Below are 24,849 nucleotides of genomic sequence, written 5' to 3'. Positions count from 1 at the left end.
CTGATTCTACTTTTTAAACTCTAAGGTCAAAATGACCCTGTTGTTTCATTTTATCCTTCTGGAGCTATCTCATTTTTAAAAGAATTTTCATTGGTATAGTTCTTTTAACTGCTAAAGTGCTTTCTTCTGAGTTATTTCAATTTTGAGTCAAATAACCCTTTAGATAGACAGGGCAAGTGACCCTCATTTGAACAGATAAAATGATCCACTCGGAGAAAGTCTGATTTCCCCAAATCATCAAGCTTGTAAGTGACAAGTCTATATTTCTTTACCTCTCACCTACAAATTCCAAGTCCAGTGCTATTCCTGTTGTACCAGTGTATTTTAAAATAATTTATAAATTGTGGTGCTTGTTTTGTATGCATTGAATTTACAAGAAGGAGATGATTCTCAAATTCTATTCCCATGGAAAATATAAGTGTAGCTCCAATTATATCAAGAACTGTAAAACTCAAGTAATGGAGAAAGGTAACTTTATAACTAATGAGAAATAGTTTAAATTAATAGATGATGCCATTCACTAAGAGCGAAAATACAGAAAAGGTGTCCAATCTGGTCAGGCACAGATGGGATGATTGAATTTCGAACACAGTAAAAAAATAAATAACACTGATTGTTTGCTAAGTGCCAGGTACTCAGCTTAGGTTTTATATAATTTTTGTTTAGTTTTCACAGTTCTCTGAATAATACTCCTTACATCATTACTTTCCATGTTAAGAAGCTAAAACGTATGCTTTAAATAACTTGTCCAAGACTTAATCATTGGTAACATACAGGATTTTGAATCTACATGCTTGGCTCCAAGTCAGTGTTCTTAAGATTTAATTTAAGGTTTCCTTGGGGTCCTTGAATTAAAAACAATCAGTATTCAGTTGAATAAATGATCATAACTTTTAGGAGAAACAAGTATCTTGGAGATAGTTTGGATGCCCTGACCATATAAGTGGAAATATTGTAGCTTCTGAAAGTGTATCAGGGAAACTAAGATTTTTATACACGTCCCTTCCTTTTCCCTCATTTTGGCACCAGTTTTGTGCTTTATGATATTGTATAAACAGTCCTTACCCTAGAAATGTAGGTCAGGTAGAACTTTTAGGATAAAAGATATGTTTTCTTTATTTTTTTTTCTCCAGGTCAGTACCCAAGAGCACAGTACAAATGAATGAATGAATGAATGAATGAATGGTAAAAAGATAGGGAGAACAGGGGGATAGAATTCAAATTCAGAGAAACTACCTTATGTGGTGATGGGGGTTGCCTTTTTCTTCACAGTTTAAAATGCTCTAAAAATGATTCGTTTAGATCCTGATACATTTGTTTAATTAACAAGAAGTTACAGGCCTATTACTTTTTTTTCCAGTGAGATAATATATATCTGACTTCAGTTGTTTTTGGTTTGGGTGTTTTAGGGTTTTTGTTTTTATAGATAGAGGCTTGCTGTATAGTTCAGGCTGGCCTCTAATTTACAGACCTCCTGCTTTAAGCTCCCAAGTGCTGGGATCATAGGCATAAGCTACCACCCCCTGCTATTTATTCTTCGATTACCCAAATAATACATATTCATTATAGATACTGTGGACACATTATAATATTCAAATAAACAAATAAAATTTAAATTTTCTGAAATTCTACCACTCGGAGATAGCCATTCTTAACATTTTGATGTATATCCTTCCAAAGTTTTTCCCATTCAAATATATACATTAAAAGATGCATATATTTGTTTAAAATGGGATTGTTATAATCCATATTGTTTTGTAAACTGCTTTTTACTTATTACATGTGACTGTCTTTCCATGTCAGTAAATTTGCATTTTACCATCATTTTAATGACCACATAGTATTCCATTGTATGGATGTATCATACTCTATTTAACTAGTTCTCTATTGTTAGGAATTTAGGCTTCCAATTTGGAGTTCTTGTTGGAAAAAAATTATGGTGAGCATTCTTGTGTATACATCTTTGTACACTTGTCCATTTTTAAAGAAGTAGAATAGATGGGAAATGTTAGATTTTCCTGTGTGATATGTTTTTGATACAGACTCATATTGTTGTCCTGAAAGATTGTGCTGATTTACATTTTCTCCACCAGTAAACCTGAAGTGCTTTCCTCATGCTCATATTAGCACTGAGTGTTATGTTTGTTTTATTATAAGCCATTACCAATTTGAAAAGGCAAAAGGTATCTTTGGGTTAAATGCATTTCTATTATTGGCACTAAGGCTGAATTCTTTTTCCTTTATTGCTCATTTCTGTTGAGGTTCATCGTTTTTTCTTACAGGTTTGTAAAACAAAGATCTTTATGTATCAAGGATAAAAACTTTTTGTCATGTTGCTTTCTCCTTTTTGTAATCAGTTTGTCTTACCTTTTGTGTGTGTGGCAGAATAACTTTAATGGATGCAAATTTCATTTTTTTCTTCATAATTTCCACTCTTCTAATTATTATTCACCCATTATTATAATGCTTACATAATTTTTTTACATTTAAATGTTTAGTCTATCTGAAATTTATTTTAATGTAGGTTGAGCATAATTTTCTTTCATAATTAATCAGCTTCTCTGATTAATTATTAACAGATTTGGAGTTTAAGAATGTGTTTTACTATACAAAGTATTATAAATGATGTTTGGTGAGGCTTAACTAAGATCATTTGTAATGCATTTGCCTATGAAACCCAAGAGCTCACCTGGAATGGTAACCATCATTTATTATTTCCATGGAAAGGTGTTTAGACAGTTTTGAATAATTAACTTCCCTATGTACTTTTGAAGCACAACTTGTTGCAAAGTTGTACCTGCATTCTTAGATGGTGGTTCTACTTCACTAGAGTCCCTTAGTGGTATAAATATTCCTAAACAATGATTTTTTTTTAATCTGTCTTCATTTAACTTTGGAGTGAAATCTGTTCGGGTAACTTTCTATTTGCTGTGCTTTTCACAGAATGGACAGCAAATTATGGATGAACCTATGGGAGAGGAGGAGATTAATCCACAAACTGTAAGTAAAATACTGTGTCACAAAGGATAAAGAAAAATCACGTACTATAAAATTCTTAATTTTAAACTGAGCACTCAATCATTTTATACAATGTAAGATACTTATTGATGCTTTCACATTACTTTTACCAGGATATGCCACTGACCTTTCCAAATGTTAAGATTTGTTTTAAAAGAATGGGCCTGGTGCCACAGGCCTGTAATCCCAGCACTCAGGAGGTAGAAGCAACAGAATCATAAGTTTGACACCAGCCTGGGCTAGTAACATGTTCCAGGCCAGCTTGGGATACAAAGAGAGATTCTGTTACATATGTGAATGTGTGTTTATATACATACACCTTAAAGTCATTCTTTAAAGAAATATTTAACACAAAATTGGCTATCAATCATTTTCTTTTCTTTTTTTCCTTGTTCAATACTGAATCCCCAATATCCAGAACTTGGCACACAATAGATACTCATTAAATGCACATAAATAATAAAGTTCCCAATCTCCCCAGGATATCCATTTTATTGTTGATGCATGTGATAGTTATTAGTTTACAAAATTCATATATTGTGTAACTTGCTCTTTTCACTGACATGTTTTCAACATCTTTTCACAACATATATCTACCTCTTTTTAAATGGTTATCTCTTTTTCAATATTTTATTTCTTATTATTTTTATGTGTATAAAAATATGCATAAGTATATTGCGTGCATGTTTGTAAGTGCACTCATGTCATGCAATACCCACGGAGGTCAGAAGAGGGAGTTCAGATCCCCTGGAACTGGAATTATGGATGGTTCTTAGCTGGCATGTGCATGCTGGGAAATGAACCCAGGTCCTCTGCAAGATCAGCCGTTGCTCTTAACCACTGACCTATCTCTCCAGCTCTTAAATGGTTACCTCTTTTTAAATGGTTATATAGTATTCTATTTTATACACATCTTATATTTAATGTAATTTCCCCTATTTATTTTCGTAAACTTACATTTCAGTAGAATACAAAAAAAGGTTGTGTTGAGATAAAGGGTCAAAACATTTAAATTTCAATAGACATTACCAAATACCATCAAAAAATATTGTAAACATTTCAGTATATGAGAATACTTGTTCGACCCTTCCCTATTCTACGCTGCATATTATCAGAAAATCTTTTTATGAACCATTGTACATATATAATACTCTCTCATTTTAATTTGCATCTAATGTGATTATTAGATTAAGTACCCACATATTATTGGCCTTTGTATTTTATGTGTCTCTTGATTTTCTTTTGGATTACTTATTTCTTTGGGGGGGTTGTACAATCTCTGAATATGTTCTGGATATAAACTCTATGCCTATTGTACATTTTTAAACATTGATTTTGTGTCTCATATCAAATGTATATAGAGAGAAGTTTTTATTTTTAAATTACCATGCTTGACTTCTGGATTTCATGTTTTGATTTGAATATCCATCCCTGTTATAAAACTATCCTTTTAGATTTGACCTACTACTCTTTTTTGTTATGTTGGTGGTTTGTTTTGTTTTGTTCTGTTTTACATTTAGATCTGTGATCCATTTGGAATTTTAACATATGATATAAAGCAGAAATTTGACTTTTCTTTTCAAGTAGATAGCCTGTTATCCTATTTGTTGAATAAATAAAATTCATTTTATACTCATACCTCTTTTAGTATATTTAGTATATTTTAATTCATTTTTATACCCTATTTAAGTTTCCTAGGGTTGCCATAGCAAATTTGCACAAACCAAAGCTTAAAACAACAGAAATTTATTCTCTCAGTTTAGGAAGTTGAAAGTCTGACATAAAAGTTTCCACATAACTGATGTCTCTGGCACCTCTAGGGGAGGATCCTTCCTTGCCTGTTCCAACTTCTGGTGATTGCCAGTAATCCTGAACACTGACTTATAGACATATCATCCTAATATCTATCTCGGTCATTACAAAGTATTCTTGTTTGTCTCTCCGTGTTCAGATTTCCCTCTTCTCATAGGATGCCAGTCATTGAATCAGGGCCTGTCCTATTCAGAATAACCTAATTTGAATTACATTTGCAAAGACACTACTTTAAACTGCGGTAACATGCATACATGACAGCGTTTGAATTTGAACATATCTGTTTAGAAGATACAATCTAGCTTACAATCCTCTTGAGTTTTTTTGGTTTTACATACTTTTTCAATTACTGAGCTTTTGACATTTTTTTTTTGTTTGTGGCAAGGCAGGCTGTACCACTTTTTTCTTTTTCAAACCATAGTCTTGTGCATTTAATTTTACAGATAAATGTATAGCTTGTAAATTACTCTTAAAGAATGTATTTGGATTATATATAAGAATTGTACTACATTTCTAGATTAATAAGAAAAATTAGTTTAACAATTGTGTTTCCACATCCAGGGGTATTAATTTGTTCTAGTATTTTTGGATTTATTTTGTCAAAATGTTCTGGCTTCTTACATACAGTTTTTATACATTTTTTTACTAAGAGGAGAGAATTTGTGGATATTTTACAGTTCTTGTTATTGTTTTGTTTTGTTTGTTTTTCTCCCAGGCTGGTCTGGAACTCACTATGTGGCCCAGGCTATCCTCAAACTGGTAATTCTTCTGCCTTAGCTTACAAGTTCTGAGGTTGCAAGAGTGTACCACCACTATGCCTTCCATTCAGTAATTGCGAATATGTGTTTCTTTTGTTCTTTTTGTTAGGGCAGTGATTTCGAGACAGGATTTCATATTGCTCAGGCTGGCCTGAAACTGTGTAGTTCAGGCTGTTATTGAATTCCTGATCCTCCTGCCTCCATCTCCTAAGTGCTGAGTTTACAGGCATGCACCACCACTCCTAGCTAATTATGTATCCTTGTGTACTTTTTACCATGCTGCAAAAGTTATTTTTTCAGAAATTAAACAAGTTTTTCTGTATATTAGGAGTTATGGAAGAATGAGTTTATTTTATTCTTCTGCTTAAAGCCCTTCAGTAGTTTTGTGCTTCCATTAAATAAGAGCTAAGCTCTGCTGTATGATCTATGAGACCTTGTATAATAAGGTCTTTCCATCCTTCTCTTCACATCCTATCTGGCCACACTCTGTCCTCTACTCAGAAGGCTACTCACTCAAATGTGTCATCTTCTGTTTTGCTTTAGCACTTTTGCAGATGTTATTCTCCTGTGGTTTTTACCACCCCGCTCTATTTAGTTCCTTATCACCCTTGAGGTTCAATTTTAAATACCATTTCAACTGCGACATCTTCCTAACATAACTACCATGTTCACTTTCACCTTGAATTAAGCATTTTTCTTTGTTCTCCCATGACAGATACAAAATTTAATGCAAACACTACATCAGATCCCATTACTTGTCTATGTTCCCTACTAAAGCATACACTGTATGAGGTAGTGGCCAAATATGATTTATTCTTTGTTTCACAATACCCAATTAGTGTTAGGTAAGTATTTGTTAGTTGAGTGTATATGTGGATTAAGTTTTAGCTGCATAGGAATCCAGGGACAGAGCCTAGTGCTGGAACAACCTCCAGATTTGTCTAGAATCCTTCCCCCTCTCAAACCATTTGAGACATTTTACTTCATTGGTCTATAATATATATTGACACACAAACATATAAAAATGATCAGTAAGTGCTAATATTGATTTTCCTGTTGCCAGCTCCCTGTTCTGCTTTGTGTAACAGTCATTTTAGAAGGACACACTCCAGATTTTCTAGTTTTCATAATATAGAATGAAAGCATATGATGCCATATGACTTGCACCTTCTCTCACTACATCCTTATCGCTTGCATCTAGGAAAAACTATTCTAGAGATAGGTTAGAAAAGTGTAGGACTAAGATACTAGCAGTGTAGATGAGATTGCTGAGCAGATTATTCCAGTGATTATGGAATTAGGTTTAGTTATCAGGTAAGAACTTGTTTCTTTAATGGAATTAAATCTAAAAGTCTAGCTGGCTGAGGAGATGGTTCAGTGGGTAAAGTGCTTGCTACCCTAGCATGAAGACCAGAGTTCAGATCCTTGGCACCTACATAAAAAATCAGGCACATAGTGGCATATGCCAGTAACCTAAGCACTGGGAATGCAGAGTCAGGGAGATTCTGGGGCTTGTTGACCAGTCAGTCTAGCTGAAACAGCATGTTCCTGGTTTTGTGACAGATGCTGTTGCAAAAGCGAAGGTTGAAAGCAATTAATGAAGACAGCCAGTGTCAACCCCTGACCTCCAAATGCTCACATATGGGCATGCACATATACACAAAAATAAATCCAAAAGACAGCCAAATCTTCTATTTGCTTTATACTTGAGAATTGTCTTTGCTTTTAAAATATAATTAAAATTTTGTCTTTTTTCAGCTACTAGAAACTTATGTGGTGAAAGTTGAAATGTGGTATTATCTATTGAAACTATAACTCTACACATTTTATTAGCTTTTTTTTCTTTTTGACCTTTTTGAGACAGGGTCTCCCTGTAGCCCCATTCGCTATGGAGACACATTCTATTATCTTAATTTCTGTGGGCCAACAATTTGGGTAGAGCTTAGCATAATCTTCTGGTTCAGCAATGCTCACAGGACTGCATCCAGGCCCTGGCTTCAGATAGAATCTCATCTAAATTTGACTACAGAAGCACCCACTTTTTAAAAAATATTTTATTATTTTTATTTTATGTGTATGCATGTATTGCCTGCATGTAGGTAAGTGCACCCGTGTCGTGCAATGCCCGCAGAGGTCAGAAGAGCCTGTCGGATCCCCTGGGACTGGAGTTACAGACAGTTGTTAGCTGCCATGTGGGTGCTAGGAATCGAACCCAGGTCTTCTGCAAGAACAGTCAGGCTTCTTAACTGCTGAGCCATCTCTCCAGCACCGATTGAAGCATCCACTTCTAAGCTCAGATGGCTACTGGCTCAGGTTCCTAGACCACAGGAACTGTCAGATAATAAATATATGTATGAAAATTGTTAACTTACAGACTTTCTCCAGACTTGGAGACCTAAGGTGAGATAGGAAGTAGCATGAGGCACTGGGCTAGAAATAGAGAGGTCAGGTGTCTAAAACCTACTGAATTGTGATGGGGCCTCATTTCACCTGCCAGAACCACATCTTCCAGGAGGGAGAGTGGTTTTGTTACCTCAAGAAATTCATAAAGTCTGCCTCTTTAATCAGTTAACCTACAAGGAAACTTGCCAGTTGACTAGGCCCCAAATTTCCAAGTCATTTCTTAGTGCCTCTTTTACTTATTTATTTTTTTTTAGACAGGGCTGCTTAGGCTGACTTTGAACTCCTGTGCCCAAACAATTCTCATGCCTCATCCTCCTGAGTAGCTGGAACTACAGGTGCACAGTGTCGCACCCTTGTCTAACAATAAAAAATTCAAGAAGAGATGAAGGAAATGGAGGGAGGAATGGTAGGAATGTAAAACCACCATTAAACACACATTTTCTCATTAGTATCTCTGAAATCAGAATGCTAGTTACAATCAGTGGTGTGGTCCATTTGAATTGTTAGTATTTTTTTCTTTCATAATAGTACAATGATGATCATGTTCTTAAAGTAGATAGACTACTATAGCACCAATTTTTCCCACAAGTGAGGATGAGTCTCAGATTAAAATATTCTACCAAAAGACTATTTGTGAGAGAAAGACCAAAATATCCTGAGCTCAAGAATAGTCGTTTTTTATGAAATATATAAACAGGAATAAAAGCAAAGGCTCTATTATAAAGTTTTCCTGGTTTTGTTGTTTGGGTTTGATTTGGTTTCTTTGTTTTTAGGTAATATTTCTCCTGCCTCAGCCCTTCAAGTGACCGGGATTATAAATGTATGCCACTATCCTAGTTTCTAAGAGCTTTTTAGGGATTTTTTTTTAAAAATCATATAAAGGATTGGATATAAAAATACTGTTATATGTTAGAAGGGAAAGAGCAAGGCCTTTAGGGGCTGGAGAAATGATGGTTCAGTGGTTAAGAGCACTGGCTGCTGTCACAGAGGACCTGGGTTCAGTTCCCAGCACCCACATGGTGGCTAGCAACTGTCTGTACCTCCAGTTCCAGGGGATCTAACACCCTGTTCTGGCTTCTGAGCATTCCCATTGTGCACTTACATACATGCAGGCAGAACACTTATACACATAAAATAAAATAAATCAAAGAAATTAAAATATTTAGTGAAATTGATAATTTAGCCAAGATATTTTCAGATATTACCTATTTTATGAAGTTGCTAGAAAGCAGGCTTTCCTAATACTAGAGAGTTGTTGACTAAGAAAGATAAGGTATGCTAGACACAAAGGATACAATACTAGAATTCCAATTAAGAAGTTCCTTCCCATTGTGATGAATAAAGGAATCCCCAGAAGACTAGTGCATTCAGGAGGTTTAGAGAGTACTTAATCTAGACTGAAGTACTCAGTTCTAGGAATGCTATCCCCAGAGAAGGGAAGGAAGCTGGCAGCAGTATACAAGTGATGACAGCACTTGGGAGGCAGAGGCAGGTGGATCTCTGAGTTCAAGGCCTGTCTGGTCTACATAGTGAGTTCCAAGGCAGCTGGGGCTACAGGAAGACTGTCTCAAAAAAAGACAAAAAACAAACAAAAAGTGATGGAATTCTCTAATAGGTCTGAGTATTGAAAATTCATTTGAGAAGCTGTTGCAGAGTAGAAAGTATTTGAAACAGACACAAGGAAAACAAATTTTAAAACAAAGCCACTGTAATGTAAGCTTAAGTAAAAACAAAAGCTGTACACAAGCAAGTAGAATACTAGGAAATTAACAATGTTTACATAGTGGCAATAGTTATAATGATTTCACCAAAATTGACATCATGAGTGCTAAGTGATAAAACAGGATATCTAATAATATCTTATATTGATAATATAATATCTGAAATTGATAGATTAGTTATCAGGAAAGTCAAGCATGGTGGCTCCAGCACTTGGAAGACTGAGGCAGGAAGATTGCCACAAGTTCAAGGCCAGCCTGAGCTAGACTTGAAACTAAATGATGAAAAAAGCCAAAAGGTATCAAGAATTAAAGGTACTGCTGCTTTTTGTTATAAGCCTGGCAGAAATTTTTGATCCTTTAATCTTGAATAACAAATTTAAGTAAATATTTAAAAGTGGCTGAGGAATGGACTGAGGAATAAGATAAAAATTTGTAGAAGACGTGAAACTGGAATTCTGAAGACTTGCTACAGGATTTTTTCAAGAAATATTTTATTATTTTTATTTTGTGTGTATGTGTGTAAGTTCACCTGTGTCATGTAGTGCCCATGGAGGTCAGAGGAGAGCATCAGATTCCCCTGGAATTGGAGTTACAGATGGCTGTTAGCTGCCATGTGGGTGTGGGAATTGAACCTGGATCCTCTAGCAAGAACAGTCAGTGCTCTTACTGAGCCATCTCTCCAGCCCTTGCTATGGGATTTTGAGAAGTAAATGTCAATGTTGGGATAAAAGAATTTTGTGGGGAAATGTTGTAAAGAAAAGGCAAAAGGGGAAAGAGTGAAATGTGTTAGAGGTAGTTAAATCCATTTCACTAAAACAATAGTCATAAAGAAGAACCTAAGGGGGCTGGACAGTTGGCTCAGTGGTTAAGAACACTGACTGTTCTTGCAGAAGACCCGGGTTCAAATCCCAGCACCTACATGGCAGCTCACAACTGTCTGTAACTCTAGTTCCATGGGATTCGACAGTCTCTTCTGTCCTCCCCGGGCATTGCATGACACGGGTGCACTTACCTATAAGCAGGCAATACACGCATACACGCATAAATAAATTTTTTTTTAAAAAAAAGAAGAACCTAAGTGCTCCTGGAGATCTTTACTCAGACCTTCCTGATACACGGAATCAGTCCTCGTGTGTACCTTTCTACTTTTGGTAGAGCCGTTTCATTCTTGCTGGATTTTTCTTCACTCCTCGTCTCTTCCTCTCTTCTCCTGGTCCTTTTCTCTTCTATCTTCTTATTTTACTGCTATTATCTTTCCATCTAGCTTTCTAACCACTTCACTCAACCTAAAGATCTTTATTTCCTCCGTCCATCTAATAAAATATGAAAAAATTGTCTAATTTAAATTAATAACAAGATCAATAGATAGTTGTTGCCTTCGTCCATCTCCCTCCCCAGGAATGTTTGTTTACTAATTTCATATTTGTACAGAATTATTTTTTATACAGCTAAATTCCTCCAGTCAGTTTCTTTTATTGTTTTCTCTGCTATTGAGAGTGGGTTATTTTTATCTTTGGTTCCTATGGGTCTTATAAGGGAAACAACCTTCATAGAAGAAGGTAGATTATCCTGTATAGTACCTGAAGGTAGGCTATCTTCCTACACTTCAGAATTGTCTGCTATTTCTCAGCTCGCCAGAGAATTCTATGCTCTGCATGATCCATGCCAAGAAATGATAAGGTTTTTTGGTTGGTTGGTTGGTTGGATTTTTGTGTGTGTGTATGTTTCTGAGACAGGGTCTCCCTGTAGCCCCAGCTGTCCTGGAACTCACTACGTAGACCAGGTTGGCCTTGAACTCACAGAGATCTGCCTGCCTCTGCCTCCCAAGTGCTGGGATTAAAGGCATGAGCCACCACGCCTGGCTAGAAATGATAAGTTTTGACTGTCAAGGTATCCTTAGTTTCCTCTTTAGTGGGGAATTAATTCTCTTAACAGTTCTTATAATGCCATGCAAAGGTCCTTCTGAGGATTGGGAGTCCAAGGAGAGGAATTAAGTACCTAGCACAAAGTACAAGCACTAATTTTCTTGTCCTCTTCCTTCCAGAGGCTGGTCTTGTTTTCTCAGACTCTTTGCCACAGATAAAATTTGCTCCTTGGGACCTAGGGTGGTAGCCAGTAATTTTTCCTTTTTTCTGATAGTAGGTCTAGCCTCAAGCAAAATTATAAATGAGTTCACTATCCCTTCATTTGGTCCTTTGACCCGTCTTTCCCCTCTCATTCATTAATTTATAAATAAGAGAAAGTATCATATTCTCTGCCTATGCTGACCTCAAACTCCTGGGCTCACTCTAGCTGTTCTCCTGCTTTAGCCCCTTGAGTGGCTGGAACTACAGGCATGCGCCAACTGCACCCAGCCTCCCCTCTGTTGTTTATTTCCAATGACTGTCCATATGTGAATTGCTTATAATATCACCTTTGTAAATATCATATTGCTACACTCTAAAGCATTATTTTCATCAACACAGTCTTCATAGCTTTTGTATCATAGTTACATGCATGATGGTTAAGAACTAGAGAAAGCTTATAAACAGCACAGCTTAAACATTCTTAACATGAAAATCCAAGGTGTTCTAAAACACAAAACTTTTGGAAGCACCACCATGATACCACATTTGAAAATACTCCAAAACTTATTTTGCCATGCTAGGGATTGAACTCAGGGCCTTTCACATATTAAAAAAGTATTCTACCACTGAGCTACACCTCTAGCTCCTAGAACTTAAAAATTTCAAATCCAAAACACTTCTGGTTCCAAGCATTTCAGATTAGTGATAGTTAACCTGTATTGATGAAAGTAGTTTAAAAATGTACAGTGAAAGTAGTTTATAGATGACCTTAAATGCCGGGTTGAGGGATCATGTTTATGGAGGACACAGGCAAGAACACACAGATAGTCCCCTGTTCTTCTCAGATTTCCTGAAATAATGTTGGGGCATTAGCAGTAGTTTCTTTTGTCTTCCACTGACACCATTATTCCAGCTACTGCTCGTTTTTATCCCATTTCCTTGAAGGCTCCCTCAAGATGTCTTAAAACTTGAGTTTGAACAACCAAAATAATCCTCATAGCCATGAGTTCAGCACACATTTACACACCTTTAACAGTCATGGTTAAAGCACCAAGAAGCTACAGAAAGAGAATCCCTAGCGGAGTAGACAGTACACAGTGAACTACTCAAAACAGGAAAATATAGTTGAGTGCTCATTGGCAGGAAAAATGCATGGTGTGGTACAATAACAATTACTGACTAATTCTGTTGAGTATCGACTGTCATTCTAACTCATTGACTGAGAAGTGTATTTCAGCATTCAGAGCTTGGGGGGAAAACTCTTGTCAGTTTAAATGAATACCACTTAGGAAAATAGTTTTGAAATAAATAGGATTATAATTAGCACTGCATGGTGGCATTAAATAGGATATGTGTACACCAGGCAACATTGCCAAGCAAATAAGGGCTCCCTTTGCTGATTTTTGGCTCTTTTTCAATATAATTTTTGAATTCCTAGTATCCCTTTTCTCTATCCCTAAGAGCTTTTTTATTAAAAAAAAAAAAAAAGACAAAACAAAAACCCCATTTCTCCTTTTATCACAGCTTGCCATTTCTATGGTGCCTCTGATCCAAAGTTACTTTTCTGTTCTAGTCTATTTATCACAATACAGTATTCATTCATTTAGGTTGAGTGCCATCATCCATATTTGGAAGGAAAGTAAAGTGACTTGTTTTATATTTTACGTATGAATGATTACTGAGTTAACTGAAATACTGGCATTTGGAAAGTGATAACCCCTTTATTTAAATTAATATTAATTTAGCTATTTCAGACAAGCATGACGAATAACGTAAGAGTAAGCAGCAAACAGAAAGAGGAGTTGATTTTTTTCCAAAAGGATTCATCTGTTACAGAATCATGAAGATGGTTGATAATTTGGGTTGACCGTATTTGTGGTTCTGCCATGGACCCTCTACTCTTCCTTCATGGTATTATCAAAAAGTTTAGCAACCTCCTGTTTTTTTTACCTAAGTCAGCCACTAGCTATTCGCATACACTCTGCTTCCCCAGACTGACTTGTTTGGTTATGCTGCCACCAATATCCCGTTACTTCCATTTTCAAACTGTGTAGACTTGAGCAGTAGATTAGCTTTCCTTCTAAGCCTCAGTTCCTTTATCTTTAGATTCGATAGTAGTACTTAGCTCATTGTGATAAGAATTATCTGAGATGATTCCACATAAAAGTTAGAATATAGTACTATCTTAATTGTTGTAGTTATACCTAAAGGAAAATTCTGTTAACAAATGGGAGACCTCAGAGTGACTAAGGATTCTGTTAAATAGACAAAAATACCCCCAAAAGCCTACAAAATAAACCAATTAAAAGCAAAAAGAAATTCAACACAAATTCAAAATCAGTAAATTAGAAAACAAGGAAAACCAAAAGCATATTGGGAAAGCAAAACAGTATAACCACAGATAGGAAGATTAAAGTATCAGAACAACTGAAATATTTACAAATGAAGTGATATAATATCTGGAGTTGTTTCAAAATAATTACAGGAGTAGAGGGGAATGAATATATGAAATAAGGTTGTTGTCATGAGTTGAAAATTGCTAAAGCTGGGCTGGGGATGTAGTTCAGTTGCAGAGTGCTTGCCTAGCATCATATCCAGAAAGCCCTGGATTCTATTACCACATGCATGTGTACAGAAAAAGACAGTAAAGAAAACCTCCAAAATAGTAGGATCTTTTTTTCTCATGCTTCTAAGGATTGAACTCAAGGCTTTGTGCATGCTGCACAAGCAGGGTATCACTGAGCTACATCCCCAGCACCAAATAGTGATCTTTTCCTATGATGTTCTCCCTTTTGCTTATCGATCGTGTCTACATTTTCTATAATAGACATGCATTGTCTTTAATAATAAAAGTTCATTTTTAATAATAACTTAAATGACAAAACCAGTAAGATAAACATGAAGAAAATAAGCTGAAACTGCAATAAGAAGTGGAAAAAGTATAAACAGCATTGTGTACTTTCATGTGCATAACCACACAAAAGAGCATCCATTTCAGGCCTAGCATGTGATGCTCACTCAGGAAGCTATTGTTTGAGTTCTTACTACCTGCTATTTGCTTTGGATGTCCATTAAGTGTGAGGCTTTTTCTCAAGATTAATCTGGTCAAGACAATGGGATGTTCTTAAGCAATAACAAATGTAAGGAATGTGTTGAAGGACTTAAATGCTCATGTTATATATGCTTAGGAGGTAGCTATCATTTGAAGAAAGCAGTTAGTTGCTCAGTGATGAATTAGAATGTGATTATTTTTTATTCTAGTCACATGAGCTAGTCTTGTAACTTAAGGCTGCCTTTTTAAAAAAAGGATTTGTTAATTTTAATGTGTGTGTGTGTGTGTGTGTGCGTGCGTGCGTGTGTGTGTACATGAGTATCAGTACCCAAGTAAGCTACAGATCTGATCCCCTTAGAGTTGGATGGAGTTAAAGGCATTTGTGAGCTGCCTAACATGGGTTCCGGGAATCAACTTCAGATCCTTTGCAAAAGCACCCATGCTCTTAGCCTCTGAGCTATCTCCCCAGCCGATAGGCTGTCTTTGATGTAAAGATGTTTTTAAATGTATAATCAACTCTTTCCTTTATGGCCTCTTCATTTTCCAAACAGGTGGTCATGTGTACTAATATCTTCCTGTGATATAAAATGCCACATTCCTTCTTTTTTCTATCCTTTTTGTATTCTGTATAGCAGTACCACAATGTTTTAGTTAAGGTATCATTCCAACTCAGAAAGCCTTATTTCAGAGCTACAAATAGCTCCATCGTCAAAAATTCCACGCACCTCAACCACAGTTTCTTCATCCAAAAAGTAGGATATTATTGTTCTTACTCCCCCTCCTCCTCCCTCCTCCCTTTTACTTTCTTTGTACTGGGGATTAAAGCCAGGGTCACACAGCCTAGACATGCACTCCGCCATGGAGCTATACTCTCAGCCCTAAGTTGCTTAATGTTCTTAGTGATAAGTTTTTAATTTTTATTTTTATGTGTCTATGTGAGTATGTGAGTGTATGCCATGAGAGTAAAGATGCTATTGGAGGCCAGAAGAGGGCATCAGATTCCCTGCATCTAGAGTTACAGGCTATTGTGAGCCACCCACTGTGGGTGCTAAGATTCAAACTCGGGTCCTCTGGAAAAGTAGGAAGCTCTCTTAACTGCTGAGTCATCTTTCCAGCCCTTCTTAGGGCTAACATTTAAAAGGATACATTACAAAATGTGAATTAACCCAAGCGGTATTCATCATTAAAGCCAATTTCAATTGAGTTTAATAAAGGTTAGTTGGGGGCTTGGAATACGTCTTATTTGGTAGAATGCCAGCATGGATGAGGCCCCTGGGTTCAGTTGCAGCACTGAATATACAGGATGTGTTGGTGCATGCCTAGCACTTGGAAGCGGAGGCAGGAGGATCTGAAGTTCAAGGCCAGTCTGGGCTACATGGGGAGTTCCATGCCAACCTGCAATTCATGAGACCCCATTTCAAATAAAAAAAATAATAATAATTTAAAAAATAAAAGAGTGGTTATTCGGTTGCCTTGCCCCTGTTGAAAAGTATCAATTGAATAAAATAGATGACTGCTATGTGAAAAGACATTCCTCCTTGTTTGTGCATTAAAAATGGTGCTTGCTTCTGCTTAGCATACTCTGAAGGCAGCACCTCAAGTTCAGACTACACTAGGTGGATGTCGTAACCTTTCTGCCCTTTTTGAGCTTCTTAAGATTTTAAGTGATTCCTTTCAGGAGATGGGAGAATTCTGTTCTGATGAAAAACTTATAAGTGCTTTCCTTATTGAAAAACAGACTCATACATTTTTAATTGAGAGAAGTGCACAGTTGTCTAGGCATAATTCAAAGATCTATCTTGGATATTTATTTAAGTTGATTGTAATGTATTTGGTTGTATAGCAGTTTTTAAAAAGTTATTCTCTACTTACATGAAGTCCTTGCTCTGAAATTTTGATATAGCAAGAAGGGCCCTGGCTCTTTTATTTAGCACATAATGGAGACACTGTAATGTATGCTCAATCGATAAGTGCTGAACTGAGCTCCAACTATAGATAGCTCTGTCACCAAAAATGTGCCCACCTCCACCACAGTTTCTTCATCTAGAAAGTTAGATCCTCCTTCACTTCTCACTTCCCTTCCGTTTTCCCTCTACTGAGGATCAAAGCCACAGTTTCACACATGCTAAACGAAACTCTTATCACTGAGCTACACACTCAGCCTCCGGTTCTGGAGGTTTTCTAGAGTCTCTTCAAGTTTTAAAATTTCAATGCTTTTATTAAATTCTTATAAGCTATATAAATAAACACTTGAAGTTTTTCTTGGTTCCACATAGATTAAATCTACATGAAGTAGGAAAGTTTGCTCACAGATCTTGTATCTGCTGTTGCTTTTATTATTTTAACTGCCACTTATGGTAATCATATTCTCAGTATTGGCATACTTAAAAAAATATTTTCTGAAGCAAAAATACCCTAGAACAACTTATACAAGGTATGAGTAAACGAGGTGAGGTAAGAAATGTATGGTAGTGAGACTCTACCTTCTTTTCCAGGTTAGCTTTTTAAGAATTCCTTTTTGCTCACTAATATACCCAGAACTGGAATTTTTTTAAGTTTAGATTGATCAACTAGGAATTGAGTTTTACTTAGGAGCCTTGAAGTCTTTAACTTGGTTGATAATTGATGTTTACAACCAATGTAAATTAAAGTTAAATTTATTTTCATTTAAAATGAGAAGAATTTGTCCTTCAATCACAGTTAAAAAGGGTTGTTTCTTTTTTTTTCATGTGGCCTTTGTTTTCTATCCATAATTATGAAACTCTTCCTTATTGACAGGGAACACCCATGGCATGTCTATATATAACCCTAAAGTCATGTTGGGGCCATGTCTTGTGCATGTGTATAAACATAACAAAGAGTAAATTTCCACATGTGCATCAATGACTATTATTATCTTAATAGTAAATAGTGGTGACTAGTTTCACTTGCTTTAAAGAGTCATATAGTTAAGAAACACTGGCATTTCTCAGGATTCTAAAATGACATTCATTTTACTGGTTGTAAAAAAATTGTTTGGACTGATGGGAACCTGGAGAACAAAACATTTCAACAGGATTTGGTTATCAGCAAATCTGTTTCAGTTTCCTGTTCTGGCCTCTCTACCTATCAGCTCCACTGGAGCCTCTGTAGGCAGGTTCCTCCTTTCTACCACAGGAAAAGTGTCCAGCCTCTTTTTCTAGCATTTTCAGGACCCGCCTGACAGGAAATTTTCTAATTGCCGGAACAGCTGGTAGGAGAAAACTTTGCAGGGCTTGGCCCTTCTCTTTCTAACTTAAGTTTTATCATCAAGAATTCTTTTAGCATCAACATGGTTTCATAGCCATGTTTAAATTTTTGTCTTTTCGTGTTCGCCCTATACAGGTAAGCTTTGTTCAACTTTTAAAGAATAAAACGTTTTAGTAGGAACTACAATTATGCTAATTAACCATTCCATTTTATAAGTTCTTTTAAGGAACTTTAAAAAATTCAGAACCAGTTTTGATTGAACTTTTAAAGCATTGTATTTTTATTCAGAGTGAGCTAGTTGGGTGTATACATTTCAGCTCTGCATTTTGGTAACTTTTTTTTATATTGGTTTATTCGTGCTAGAGTAATTTTATATTGTGTTTGTAATTTTATATAATAAAATAAATGACTTCAATGTTCAGAATTAAACTAGGAATGAACAGAATTGCAAACTTGACTAATATTTAGGAGATTATTATGTAACATTTTGGAGGCTAGGAGCGTGTTATTTTACGTAGTTAAGAGCTTAAAGCCAGAGTTTTGTTGAAACTAGTTCTGGTAAAAGCTTGAGAATTTCAAGCAGCTCTACGTTTAAGTAACCTTAAGTAATTTAAACTTAGAGAAGGTACAATTTTCAAAGAATTATTTTGTCACAGTGGGTTTAGTGAATGATAATTCCTATTATATTTAATCTAAAATCCTGCCAAAATCAACTTGATATGTTTCCATTAGAATTGTGCTATCTTGCTGCTCTTTAAAGAGAATTAAACTTGCTAATTGGGATTCGCAGTTGGGAAAAATTTGTTCTTTGAGCAGTTTCGAGAATGTTGCTCTGGAGAATTAGAAATGCTCTTTTCGTTTAGACATGTAAGAAGTGGGCTTATAGCAGTCTCTTAAAGAATTTGGTTAAATGAATAGTCCTGAACTCATTTTTTATTTCATTAACAAGTGAAAAAAATTGCATTTAATCAAATTGTTATCTAGAATAAATTAAAACGTGGTTTCTTACTATGGTTTGCATAAACAACCTATTGTTTTGTCACACCAAATAATTTATGTAGATATAGATCAAATAAAAAATGAAAGTTAAAGTATTCTTTACAAATAAACTAAAAGAACTAGAAAGATCCATGTGGAAAGTGGTATTTCAATGACTTTAGTCTACAGTGCCATTAAGTGGTAAGCCAACAAATTTTCCATTTATTTGGTCTTTTGATGTTACACCAAGAAATGGTTATAGATCCATAGTTAGAAAATATTTTATTGTCTTTTAATGAGGAACATTTAAATATTTTACTTCAAGCTTTAATAATTTTCAGGGGTATTCCAAACAATTTAGAAAATATAAATGCCTCAAGGATACATTTCCTGACTCAAGGGAGGGGAGGAAAAAGGAAATTATGTATACAAGGTAGGGCATAGTGCCAAACATTGAATCATTCTTTAAAATCAGTTAATGTCACCCAGTTTGTTTTCTTAATGTTAGCATGATTAGAATTAGGTTTTTTTTATAACTAAAAAATTTAAGTCCCTTTTCTTTAATTCTTTTTTTTTTTTTTTTTTGGTCTTTTTGAGACAGGGTCTCCTTGTAGCCCCAGCTGTCCTAGAACCCACTATGTAGACCAGGCTGGCCTCGAACTCACAAAGATACACCTGCCTCTGCCTCCCAAGTGCTGGGATTAAAGGCATGCACCGCCACGCCCGGCCTTCTTTAATCCTTTTTACATTTTAGGGTCAGAGTTACATTTTTTCCTCATATCTTGAAAAGGAAATACCAAGTAACCTTTTTCCTATTTGAAGGGTGAAACTTAAAGACTGAGAATGAACCTAATGGCCTTTAATACTAGTACTAGGTGTTCAGTACCCTTAAGCTATGGGTGACAAATGTCAGAAAGATATGGAAGTTTAAAAGAATGATGCAGAATTGTAATATAAATTCATTGCCAGCCTCAAAATTTTGCCTATGGTCAAACCTTTGCTTAAAAACTGAACATAGACTGTGAAAATAGCAGTAGGGAATTTGTAACTGTTTTCAGTGCACAACATAAGGTAGTTTTTTTGTGTGTATGTGGTGTCAAGGACAGGTATGTGTGTATCACTAAAAATTACAATTGTGCTGGGCGTGGTGGCACACGCCTTTGATCCCAGCACTTGGGAGGCAGAGGCAGGCAGATCTTTGTGAGTTAAAGGCCAGCCTGGTCTACATAGTGAGTTCCAGGACCTCTGGGGCTGCAGGGAGACCCTGTCTCAAAAAGATCAAAAAAGAAAAAAGAAAGGAAATATTTAAAATTCTAGTTTGTTTCCTCAAAGAGGTTTGTAATGATTATATTCATCTGTGGGAAGAGGGTGAGGACTGGAGGAAGTTGCTCTTTTAAAAAAACAACCTAAGAGGTTGGAGCAGTGGCTCAGCAGTTGAGAGTCCTTGCTTTGCTTCTCTTGCAGATGATAAGAGTTTGGTTCTCAGCATCCACTGATTTGACTCACAACTGCTTATAACTCTGGTTCCAGGGAACCCATTACCTTCTGACCTCCTAAGGCACACACATACACATAAATAATAAGAATTGTGGAATTGGAGGCAGAAGGATTGTAAGAGCCAAAAGTGGTGGATGATTACAAGGAAACTGTGTTGTTTGGACACAACATGGCAGTTACACATACGAACATGTACTGCTTGTGGTATAGCCTGCATAAGACAGACAAAAACCCAGCATGAACAAGGGAGATGGACAAGGATCCTCAGCCCTAGCTGAGAAACTATCAGCAATTAATAGCCACGGGGAGGAGAGTCAGTTTTCTTTAAGGATGTGGTACTGGATAAACTGACCAGGCTTCAGGGAATGGACCCACACCCAAGACCATTTGGGGAACACAAATTAAACTTTGTAGGCCCTTAAAAAATAATAATAGAGGACATGAAGGTGGAGGTGGGTAGTAAAATGGGGCTAGAGATTGAGGAGGAGTTCTGAATATCAAAATACGTTGTATAAAATTTTCAAAGATTTGAGAAAAAAATTTTTTTTAACTAAGAACTTAAGTTTATTTTAAAATAAGATGTACCAGTGGGTGGGAATGGTTGGTAGAGTGCTCACCTTGCTTGCAAGAAATCCTGGATTCAATACCTAGGGCCACATAAAACTAGATGTGATGGTTCACACCTGTAATCCCAGTACTGGGAGGCTGATGCAGGAGGATTGGCTTGAGTTTAAGACCAACTTGGGCCTTGAGGACTTGTCTCAAAAGAACAACAAAAAATTCAGTCAATATAAGAGTGGGAAGATAGTCAAGAAAACCTCTCAGAAAGTAGAGACATAAAGTAGATAAAATACTTAATTTCAAATATACTATATCCAACTAATAGGAACCCTAAAAATGAATTCAGATCTTTACATGGTAAAAGTTCTCTACTCACCTGAGAGAAAGCAGATTCTCCTTAGTGTGGAGTTTTTTTTAAAGACAAAGAAAATAATTCTTAAGTATTAAAAAGCAAGCCAGTGAGATGGCTCAGTAGGTAAGACCACTTGCCAGCAATCCTGACAATCTTAGTTCATTCTCAGGTACCACATGGGCAAAGGAGACAACCCACTCCACATAGTTGTCCTCTGATATCCTCTGTACATGTGCCATGCCACATGTAAATAAATAAATATGATAAAAAAACAGGTCATCAACTAAAAAGTGTGGCTAGGCTAGAATTGCCCATCTCTTAAGCAACACAGATGCTAGAAAGCAGTGGATAAATGGCACCAAATATCTGAGGCAAGATTGTTTTTAGTCTAAAATTCGATACCAAGCCAAACTTTACAAACATGAAGACAAAATAATGTATACATATATGAGGTTTAGTAAATTTTCTTCCAGCAAGGAATGGTGACTCACATCTGTAATCCCAGCACACAGGAGACTGAGGCAGAATTGCAAATTTGAGACCAGCCTGGGCTAAATATCAAGAACCTATCTCAGGAAAACAAAAGCCAATGTTTTCTTCTATATCATCTTACATAGGAAATTATGAGTTAATCTGAAAAAGAGGGAGATAAACCTTCAAATAGTAGATTCAGCCAGAAAAGCACTGACAAACTATCCTAAGAGGAGAGTATGTGGCCAACCTAGAAAACAATCATTATGAGAGGATAAAATGTCTCCAGTGTACAAAGCGTTCTTAGAAAAATGGGAAGTATGGTTGTATAGTTAATAAGATTAAGAATAGTGGTAAACTTAGCTTCTGCCTCCCAAGCATGGTAGAGGGTCCGTTAGGTAGAGGAAAAATAAATAACTGTATATAAGAAATTCATGGTTGAAATAAGAATCAAAGTAAAAAATATTACGAATTTAAGCATTTGATAAAGCGGGTTTTTTAAGTCCCTTGAGTTGGTTTTGGGAATCATTGCTAGGGGGCCCATATGAAAGGAAATTTAGTAAATCACTGGGGCTGTAGAGATGGCTCAGTGGTTAATAGTTAATAGTACTGGCTGCTCTTCCAGAGGACCAGGGTTTGGTTCCCAGCCCCAACATGGAATCTATCAACCATCCCTAATTCTACTTCCGGGAGATACAGTGTATTGCCTAGCTTGCACTTAAGGGATACATTATCATGATAATGTGAATGCTGCTATGTAGACATACAACTTAGGATCATACTATAGAGAGCACTTAAAGGATTTGGTTAAGTTGCAAAACAGCATCAATGTGTTTCCCCCCCACTCCCACCCCCTTCCCCTCCATCCACAGACACCTTGAATCAGGCTGACCTCCAACTCCGGATCTGCCTCATCCTCCCTGGAGCTGTGATAAGCATGTTCTAGTGTGTCTAGCTCAGAGCATAGTTTTCTTAATAGGTGTAACTGTAAAAATATAGCTACCCACAAGCAGGGGAAACTTAAAGACTACATGGGCACTATTGACTTTCTTCTACACAATAAGGAATTAAGATTCTATTCAAAAACTGGGGGAAAGAAAAAAGGTATAAGTAAAAGTAATAAAATTTTCAAATAATAGAAAAAGAAGAGACATAAGTGAACCTTTTATCTTATTTTTAAGTAGACATTAAACTTAATAAATCATCAAAGTAAAAAATAAAAAAAATAAATCATCAAAGTAAATGCAAAACTAATTGATTTGAAAATATAGATAGCAGGGTAAAAAATTCATGTTTTTCATCATAAGCTATTCTGCCACAATCTGATTTGTTATCCATGTACATTTTTTACTTCGATTTAGAAACAAAAAAAAAATATGGAAGAAGAAATAACTCAGGACCTTGAGAGGTGATGCAGTGGTTAACAGTACTTGCTGCTCTTGTAGAGCACCCCAGGTCAGTTCTCAGCATCCACATGGCAGCTCACAGCCATCTGTCTCCAGCTCCAGCAGATCCAACACTGTTTCCTGATCGCCACAGGCTCCTGCACTCATGTGCATACACATACAGACACATACATACACATAAATAAATTTTAAAAATATCTCAGGCTGACAAGACTATGTATAATAAATGTTGGAGGACACCAGAAAAGTATGTTGAAGCCATATTGCAGAGGGCCTTAAATGCCAAGGGTGCATTCAATGTGGAAAAGCATGGAGAGTTCATATAATGAGCTATATACTTGCAGAAAATGTGTCAGAAAAGATGAACTAGAGTACACACAGCAGAAAGGGTATTATGGGTAACCATAGTCCTTTCAGTTTTCTACATGAAAGATTGAAGTGTTACACATGGATGGTATCATTAGAACTGGAAGAAGAAAGAAGGAAAAGTATTCCAAGTACCTTATTTGATATTTCAGTATATGTTTATTGAGTGAAGAGATCAAAGGGAGACTGCATTTGTAGTAACTTAACTGATACGAGAGGAAAGGATGGGTAGTTATCAAAGCCAAGAATAGTAACTGCTGTTTATTATGAGATCCTTTTCCTGACTGTAGCCCACACTGTGTAACAGTAACAGTAAGGCTTGATTCCGTTTGCTTGCTACAGTATGCCAAATGTTTATAATTCAGGAGCCATTTCTCCTCACTTATGTTGCGTCCTTGTGAAAGACATTGTAGTAGGTATGTGCTGTGGACTATGAAGTACAAAAATGTGGTAACCTGATAAAATCACATCCCACTTACTCAAAAAGAGAAACAACAAAACAATGAACATTAAAAAGTGTAGTGGAGATCTTTTTTAAACATTGGAACCTCATTTAATTTTATGTCTTATAGAGTTTATAATGAGTAAAAGATTATATAAGCGTAATAATTCATCTGTAAACCTAGAAATGTACAGCCAATTTTGAAAGAGATGTACCCTAGCTCAGAAAAATGTTATTGAATAGGTTAATGCTGTTGTAATGAAATGCTTCTTTTAATTAAAATAAATAAAAAAGTGTAGTTCTTCATAGCCTTATGAGTTAAAGACATAAATGATTACTAGATTCCACAGGAACTAATTTGCACATGCTAAAATCGAACCAATGAACTTCTTTGCTCTGTGAGTCAAGTTTGCAGTCCGTTAAGCCTTTAAAATACAATGTGATGATAATTCGGGTATGGAAAAGGAGAAGTTCCTTTATGTGTATGTAATTTATAAACCAGTAAGCATGCAAACATTACACACACACACACACACACACACACACACACACACACACACACACAATAATTATTGGTAGGGCTGTGCTACCAAGAGTTCAGCACCAGTGCTCTAATCAGCAGATAAAGGGCTAGCTAGAGCTAGGCATGATGGCTCATGCTTATAATCCTAGAATTCAGGAGACTGAGAGAGGAGGATTACCACAAGTTCAAGGTCAG

The 24,849-nt window shown here is 36.1% G+C and overlaps 1 protein-coding gene across 7 annotated transcripts in view; it reads left to right on the top strand.

Annotated features, from left to right (window-relative positions):
* The window catches only part of Rps6ka3 (ribosomal protein S6 kinase A3), a 118,065-nt gene that overhangs the window by 34,648 nt on the left and 58,568 nt on the right, over positions 1-24,849 (top strand). For 6 of the 7 annotated variants that reach the window (XM_017798853.2, XM_008835727.3, XM_017798852.2 and 3 more), the window contains one exon: positions 2,944-3,000. The exons of the other annotated variant lie outside the window; for it this stretch is intronic. In XM_017798853.2, the coding sequence (XP_017654342.1) occupies positions 2,959-3,000 (42 nt within the window). In that variant the 5' untranslated portion in view covers positions 2,944-2,958. The remainder of the gene's footprint in view (positions 1-2,943; positions 3,001-24,849) is intronic. 7 annotated transcript variants of the gene reach the window in all.

The sequence above is a fragment of the Nannospalax galili genome, unplaced genomic scaffold, assembly GCF_000622305.1.
Source record: "Nannospalax galili isolate Female #2095 unplaced genomic scaffold, S.galili_v1.0 scaffold217, whole genome shotgun sequence".
Taxonomy (NCBI): domain Eukaryota; kingdom Metazoa; phylum Chordata; class Mammalia; order Rodentia; family Spalacidae; genus Nannospalax; species Nannospalax galili.
This window is presented reverse-complemented; position numbering and strand designations above follow the sequence as displayed.